This window comes from Gekko japonicus, unplaced genomic scaffold (genome assembly GCF_001447785.1).
Source record: "Gekko japonicus isolate JY-2015 unplaced genomic scaffold, Gekko_japonicus_V1.1 scaffold2853, whole genome shotgun sequence".
In the NCBI taxonomy this organism is placed as follows: Eukaryota; Metazoa; Chordata; class Lepidosauria; order Squamata; family Gekkonidae; genus Gekko; species Gekko japonicus.
Genome location: NW_015171588.1, coordinates 193,659 through 201,510, shown reverse-complemented (window position 1 = coordinate 201,510; position 7,852 = coordinate 193,659). Strand labels below are relative to the sequence as shown.

Below are 7,852 nucleotides of genomic sequence, written 5' to 3'. Positions count from 1 at the left end.
CGTGATGTGAAGATGAGCACTGTGAATCACCCGCCGCACAGTACATTTCTTGTCTTCTTTTTTTCCTTTAAAGATGTACCAGATTGAAATACTGTCTCTTTTCTGTATGGTATTCTTAGAGATTTAATAAAGTCTGGGGAACCACAATGTACTCCTCTTCATTTCATAGACTCTGCATTCATTCCACACAGAGCAATCTGACAACTGAATATCCTCAGTAAACTCATGTAGAAAACTGGACAAGCAGATGTTTCAGACTCCCCCCCTTGATCTGTGCAAACTGTAAGTAGGAGCAGATGTGAGTGAATTTATCTACAAAATGTCTAACAAATTGGTCACAGCCGGCTACCAAGAGTTCCCCTCCCTCCAGGGTACTTGGAAGCAACAGCCATTTAACCACTTAAAAGAGCTCTGCTGGATGGCATTAAATGCAATGGTGATGGGGGGGATTCTTCTTCAGTATCGCTATAGCCAAAGTGCAGTCTCCTAAGTTGTTATCAGTCAGATTCTCCACGTCTTCCTCCACTTCTGATCAGCCTGTCTCTCCTGCAGCTTCATATCCCACAGCTTGAAGGTAAACCAACAACCAGCTTCTCTGTCTTTTGTGCAGAGTCTAGCAGTGATCAGTGTTCCCTCTAAGCTGAGTTAGTGTGAGCTAGCTCACCATTTTTTAGCCTCCGGCTCACAGATTTTTGACTCAGCTCAGGAAAGATGGCTCCAGAGCAAACTAATAGGCAGTAGCCAAATTGGCCGCTCACAACTTTAATGCCAGGAGCTCGCAAGGTAGAATTTTTGCTCACAGGACTCCACAGCTTAGAGGGAACATTGCGCTGTCACTTAGAGGAGGGCAGGGAGCCTTTCCTGTGGGCGGCAGAGGAGAGGACTCGCAAGAATGGGTTTAAATTAAGGGCGGGGAGGTACCGGCTGGATCTGAGGAAACACTTCTTGACAGTCAGAGTTGTGCCCCAGTGGAATGGGCTGCCTCGGGAGGTGGTTGAGCCCCCCCTCCCTGGCAGTCCTTCAGCAGCGGCTGGACAAACACTGGTCAGGGATGCTCTAGGCTGATCCGGCATTGAGCCAGGGGGTTGGACTAGATGGCCTGTGTGGCCCCTTCCAACTCTGCGATTCTATGATTCCAACTTCCATCATTGATAACCTTGCATTTCAAATTCAATGGATAAATGTCTTCACATATAGGGATGCCAGGCTCCAGGTGGGACCTGGGGACCCCCCCAGGATTACAGCTCACCTCCAGGCTACAGAGATCAGTTCCCCTGGAGGAAATGGATGCTTCGAAGGGTGGGTTCTATGGCACTGGACCCCACGGGGGTCCCTGTCCTCTCCAGGCTCAATCCCCAAATCTCCAGGAGTTCCCCAACTTGGATATGGCAACCCTAGGCCCCCACCATCTCCCACCGGTGGCCAGGGGGACTTGGTAACCCTAATTCCTAAGCAGCACAAATTTCTTCATCAGGTACATGGGAGAGGGCTAATCCACAGTAACCACAGCTGACCACTAACTTTGGGCCACTTTGCGCACACTATATATTTAATATTTCTCTTTGGGGATACAGGGAAAAAATTCCAATCGGACGTCGTCGTTGATTCAACTTCTGTCAATAAAGGAGCGTGCAAGGGTTCCAGTTACCCAAAATCCTTCGTCAGAAAAAGGAGAATTTCTTGTTTGCTTTTCGAGAGACGTGACTGGAACCCCACAGAGGAAAAAGCCGATTGTTGTGGGCAAGAAAAGGGGAAAGGGGAACACGTTTCCTTTCGCCTTAAAAATCTCTCACCCACCCAATCATAGCTTCACAAATACAGCAGTTGGGGCCAGTGTTCCCTCTAAGCTGAGTTAGGGTGAGCTAGCTCACAGTTTTTTAGCCTCCAGCTCACACATTTTTGTCTTAGCTCAGGAAGGAGGGCTCCAGAGCAAACTCATTTAGGCAGTAACCAAATAACTCGCTCACAACTTTAAGGCCAGTAGCTCACAAAGAAGAATTTTTGCTCACAAGAATCCATAGCTTAGAGGGAACATTGGTTGGGGCCTCACTACCGGCATTTGTGTGTAATTCCTTTTCCTGAGGCAGAACAGCTGCCAAAAATCCAGGCCCAAAATCTGTTCATCGTGGTCACACCAGGGGAAGAAAGGGCAGACCTCTCTTCCCTTTGTTTTAGGCTACACAAGAATATGAAACTGATGATCGCAGGAACACAGGAAGCTGCTTCTTACTGAATCAGATCGCTACTCCATGAAGGTCAGCATTGTCTACTCTGATGGGCAGTGGCTCTCCAAGGTCTCAGGCAGAGGTCTTTCATACCACCTCCTACCTGAACCTTTCAACAGGAGGTGCCGGGGATTGAACCTGGGACCTTCTGCATGCCAAGCAGAGGCTCTCACTCTGAGCCCTGGCTCCTCCCCTAATGATAACAGCCTTCCATTTTTCTACAAGGCCATCCAAGTCAAAATGGGATCTAGGCTAATTCACCTCAGCCTAAATCAGGGTGAATCACAGAACGAGAGGTCACAAAAATACAAAAAGATACAACCGTCATCACTTATTAAGTAATAATCAAATCTGATTACTACTTAGTAAGTCTTCACAGTTGTATATTTTTGTAAATCAGGGTGAAGACAGGTGTCCTGCTTGAAGGGTGGGGCAAGGATCTTAAGAACACAAGGGAAGCCATGTTGGATCAGGCCAGTGGCCCATCCAGTCCAACACTTTGTGTCACACAGTGGCCAAAAGTACCAAGTGCCGTCAGGAGGTCCAGCAGTGGGGCCAGGACACTAGAAGCCCTCCCACTCTATATATGAATACATAGTTTGTATATGAATACATATTTTGGTACCCTGAAAAGAAATGCCTCTGAGGGCATCGAATGGGTGTAATCAAACCACCCCATTCTAGAATGTTCTGTCTCACGCCCTAAGAGAGCAGTCATCAGGTATTGTCACCGTGTCTGTTCACAGACTGAGTTACGCACAGGGCTGGTTTTTCCCCTCAGGAAAGGTGAGGAAGGAAGATGCATGTGGAGATAGCCCACCAGTTCCTCATGACAGGCCCTGCTGCTGTGGCTGTCTCATGAGCAAACCATTCAACTCTTAAACTGGACAACAGTGACCAGCTGTGTAGGGATGCCAGCCTCCAGGGAAGACCTGGGGATCCTCCAGAATTACAGCTCATCTCCAGACTACAGAGATCAGTTCTCCAGGGAAAAAACCAGTTGATTTGGTGGGTCGACTCTATGGCATTGTCCCCCACTGAGGTCCCTGTCCTCCCTAGACTCCACCCCCAAATCTCCAGGAGTTTCCCAACCTAGATCTGGCAATGCTACTTTACTGTCCCGTCCCCCCCTGCCAGGGAGGAGCTGGCAACCCCATACCCGAGGCATTCATCCGTTGCTACTTTAAGGCTTCTCTCCAAGCAAAGCAAGGAAGAAGAAGAAGAAGAGGAGGAGAAGGGGAAAGGGGAACACGTTTCCTTTCGCCTTAAAAATCTCTCACCCACCCAATGATAGCTTCACAAATACAGCAGTTGGGGCCAGTGTTCCCTCTAAGCTGAGTTAGGGTGAGCTAGCTCACAGTTTTTTAGCCTCCAGCTCACACCTTTTTGCCTTAGCTCAGAAAGGATGGCTCCAGAGCAAACTAATTGATGCAGTAACCAAATAACTCGCTCACAACTTTAAGGCCAGTAGCTCACAAAGAAGAATTTTTGCTCACAAGAATCCATAGCTTAGAGGGAACCACAACACCAAACTGGCTCTCTGTGTAATGCAGGGCTCTATCACGGCAAGGAAGTGGCAGTCTGCGGATTCTGGGGCACTGAAGTTTTCGCGTGGTGGGCTATGATCTGGGAGACTCCAGGTCTGAATCCTTACCACTGCCCATGGACGCTTGCTAGGTGACCTTGGTGGGGTTGCTGTGAAGATTAAATGAAAGAGAGGGAATGGTCTGAGCTGCCTTCTGTCTCCATTTCGGGAGAATGGCGGTGTGTGTCAAGACGAAGCAACGTGAGCCGCAAAAGCCTGTGTGAACACGGGCTACGAGGGGTAGAGAGGAGGGGTTTCCGAATGGAGGTATGAAAGATCGGCACTGCAACAAGACAAGACGTGATTCAGACGGTGGTGACCAACGCTCCCTCTAAGCTGTGGGGTCCTGTGAGCAAAAATTCTACTTTGTGAGCTGCTGGCCTTAAAGCTGTGAGCAAGTGATTTGGCTGCTGCATCAATGAGTCTGCTTCGGAGCCGTCCTTCCCGAGCCAAGACGACAATGTGTGAGCTGGAGGCTAAAAAACTGTGAGCTAGCTCACACTAACTCAGCTTAGAGGGAACACTGGTGGTGACTGGTTTTATTGGTAAGAGTTGGTTGGGGAAATTCCTGGAGATTTGAGGGTGCAGCCTGGGGAACATAGTGCAGAACGCAGTGCCCTGGAGTCCACCGTCCAAAGCAGCCAGTTTCTCCAGGCGAACTGTTGTGTAGAGGGTTTGACGCATCGAATGATCAGGAAACAGAGTGATAGTCAGCACATGTCCACTCGTACACAACATAACACAGAAAATACCGGCCGGTCGACCAATGACATACAGTCCCTTTGGCCCACCCACAGGTCCTATCCGAGGGTTTAAACTTCCCGCCAAAGTTCCTATTGGTGACCACTAGAGGTTTCAGGATCCCAGTCCCTGTTGTCTCTGAGAACCAAGCTCTGGTATAAGTCGCTGTCGCCTGGTGGCGGTCAGCGGACATAACACGAACAGATCTCTCTAGCCTGTAGATCAGTTGTAATCCCAGGAGATCTCCAGGCAGCACCTGGAGGCTGGCAACCCTATTTATTTGTAAACAGGACTGTTTAAAGCAATGATTGGCACTTCCTGAGGCCCAGGGATCCCTGCCTGAATAAGCATCGAAACGACCAAGACGACAACAAAGTGCGAAATAATCTCTTTCCAGAGGGAGTCTGTAGGACGCTCCAGTCTCTCCCTCCCAGCCCATTGGCTCCCCCTCCCTCCATACAACCTGGTGTCAGAACCCACAGCTCACAACGAAGTACACGCATTCAAGAATGGTTATACGTTTACTGCAAAGCTATAGATGCAGTCTCTGGAGCTGTGGTGGCTCAAGTGGTTAAGACGCTGAACTGTAGGCTGTGGAAGGTCGGTAGTTCAGCAGTTCAAGACCCAAGTGTGCCGCATGACGGAGTGAGCTCCCGTCTCTAGTCCCAGCTCCTGCCAACCTAGCAGTTCGAAAGCAAGAAATTGCAAGTAGATAAATAGGGACCACTTCGGTGGGAAGGTAACGGCGTTCTGTGCACCTTGGTGTTTAGTCATGCTGGCCACATGACCACGGAAACGTCTTCGGACAGCGCTGGCTCTTCGGCTTGGAAACGGAGATGAGCACCGCAACCCTAGAGTCGGATTCGACTGGCTTTCGAGCAAGGGAACCTTTACCTTTACCTTTACTATAGATGCAGTTACTGTTGAGAATGGCGGCAACCCATTGAGCATAATAGGATATAGGGTATTCATATGGACACACACCCCCATGGCATGGGCCAATTAGGAACCCTCCCACGCGTGGGACCAGCCAGAAAACCGTTAGGTGGCGAAAGCTGGGAAGCTACAGTCTCTCATGGTGAATAGGAGACTTCCAGACAATACAACTTCCAACATAACAACTTCCTGCACATCTGTAGAGATCAGCATTGCGGCACAGGCAAGACAGCAGAGACAGGAATGCAATAGCAATGAGCAAGACACAGAATGAACTCCCCAACCCCCATGGCAGCATAGCTGACACCTGGTCCCAAAGTGCTCTCTTGCAAAAAGCCACCTCAGGACGGAGCTCAGCAATGGCCCCAAGGCCGGCCGGCTGGAGACACAGGCTGCAGCCCACCCCCGGGCCTGGGCAGTTTGGCCCACACGTGTCCCCATCCACGTGTGGGAGAGGCGGAGAGGACAGGAAGGGATGGAACAGCTAATCCAAGCCTTTGGGCCGGTTTTGCTATGCCAAGGCAGGACTCTGGCTCTGGAACAGGCATGGAGTGGCCAGGAGGGAGTTATGTCATCCCCAACGGCACAGCTGCCAAGTCATCCCCCTTCCCTTCACCTGGGAGCGGGGAGAGCGTGACCTGGCAGGCTCCGAGCCCGCCTATTAATAGATTTGGGGCTGCAGAGTCAGAGGAAGAGCGACCTCCCTGCTCGGGCCCTCGTGGGCTCTGCCCTCAGCCTGGACAGGAGAAATGCCAGAGGCTGCCCCATCCTGAAGGCAAGTGGCCACCTCGGGGTGGCAACCGCCGTCTGAGGCCTGGAGATCTCCCGCTATTACAATTGATCTCCAGACAACAGAGATCAGATCCCCTGGAGAAAATGGCGGCTTCAGAGGGTGGATTCTATGGTGTCATACAGGGGTCATTTCCTGCCGGAGCGCCCCGGAGCGGCGTTCCGGCAGTAAGGAGCCCAGGCCTCACTCCACCCCACCCGCGGAGAGACTCGGAGGGGATTTAAATGCCTGTGTTCCCTGCCTGATTTAAATGCCTGTGTTCCCTGCCTGATCTTCTCCAGTTGCCCCGCAGTCGCGGGTCACCTGGAGAAGATCGGGCAGGGAACCCACACATGTCTGCTTCTCTGTCCTTCCCATCTCTGTCCTTGCCGTACCCTAACCCTGTTATACCCCATTGAGGTCCCTCCCCTCCCCAACCCTCCCCTGCTCCACCCCCCCCAAATCTCCAGGAATTTCCCAACCCAGACCTGGCAACCCTAGCACCGTCTCTGGTCAGGCCATGGATTTGGGACATCTGAGGGGAAGAAGCACAGCCTGCTGAGATGTTTGCTCGCCTCCAGTGTTCCCTCTAAGCTGAGGGGATTTTTTAGCCTCCAGCTCAGCGTTTTTTGTCTTAGCTCAGGAGGGACGGCTCCAGAGCAAGCTAATTTATGCAGCGGCCAAATCACAACTTTAATGCCAGTCGCTCACAAAGTAGAATTTTTGCTCACAAGACCCCACAGGTTAGAGGGAGCATGGCTCGTCTCTCAGTCCGGGTGCAGACTGAAGTCCTGAGGGCAACAGGAGGAACGGGGCCCACCTCTTTGCCTCGAACCTGGTCTCCCCACAGAGGCGGCACATGCATTTCTCTAAAGAAATGACACTTTTCTGCTGAAACAAGGCTTGTACAGGAGAATTTACTGGTGGATTGGGGCCCAGGGTAATGGGTGTCAGGGAACCCTCGCTGGAGGTTTTCTCACCTCAGGCACCAAAGCGTCTTCTGCCAGCTCTGAGGAGCCATTGAATTTTTCGCTCGTGGCAAAATCAAAGTGGATCTTGATGTGCAGCAAGACCTGGGAGAATCCAGCGCTGTTGGAGCGGAAGGTTCCTTTCAGACATCCTCAGGACAAGCCACCTCTGCAAATGGGGATGCCAGCCTCCAGGTGGGACCCAGGGATCCCCCCCTGAATTACTGCTCATCTCCAGATTACAGAGATCACTTCCCATGGAGAAAACGGGTGCTTTGGAGGGTGGACTTGAGGACCTTGTACCCCACTGAGATCTTTGTGCTCCCCAGGGTCCACCCCCAAATCTACAGGTGTTTCCCAACCTGGATCTGGCAACCTGACCCCCTTATCCCCTGCTGGTGGCCAGGGGGGACCTGGCAAAACATTTTCTTTCCAGGGGGTTAGCTCCAACGGTCAACATAAGAACATAAGAGAAGCCATTGGCCGAATCCAACATGGCTTCTCTTATGTTCATATGTCTGGGGCAGGGATGCTCTGTATTCTTGGTGCTTGGGGGGCAACGGGGGGGGGATTCTGGAGTTCTGGCCCTGCTGGTGGACCTCCTGATGCCGCCTGGGTTTCAGTCACT

The 7,852-nt window shown here is 51.4% G+C and overlaps 1 protein-coding gene across 1 annotated transcript in view; it reads right to left on the bottom strand.

The window, feature by feature from the left end:
* Positions 1-6,523: 6,523 nt before the first annotated feature.
* Positions 6,524-7,852, bottom strand: part of MREG (melanoregulin) — a 29,897-nt gene continuing 28,568 nt past the window's right edge. Inside the window, exons 6-7 of the mRNA XM_015419855.1 lie at positions 7,237-7,345; positions 6,524-6,580 (exon numbers count right to left, since the gene is read on the bottom strand). Of these exons, the coding sequence (XP_015275341.1) occupies positions 6,524-6,580; positions 7,237-7,345 (166 nt within the window). The remainder of the gene's footprint in view (positions 6,581-7,236; positions 7,346-7,852) is intronic.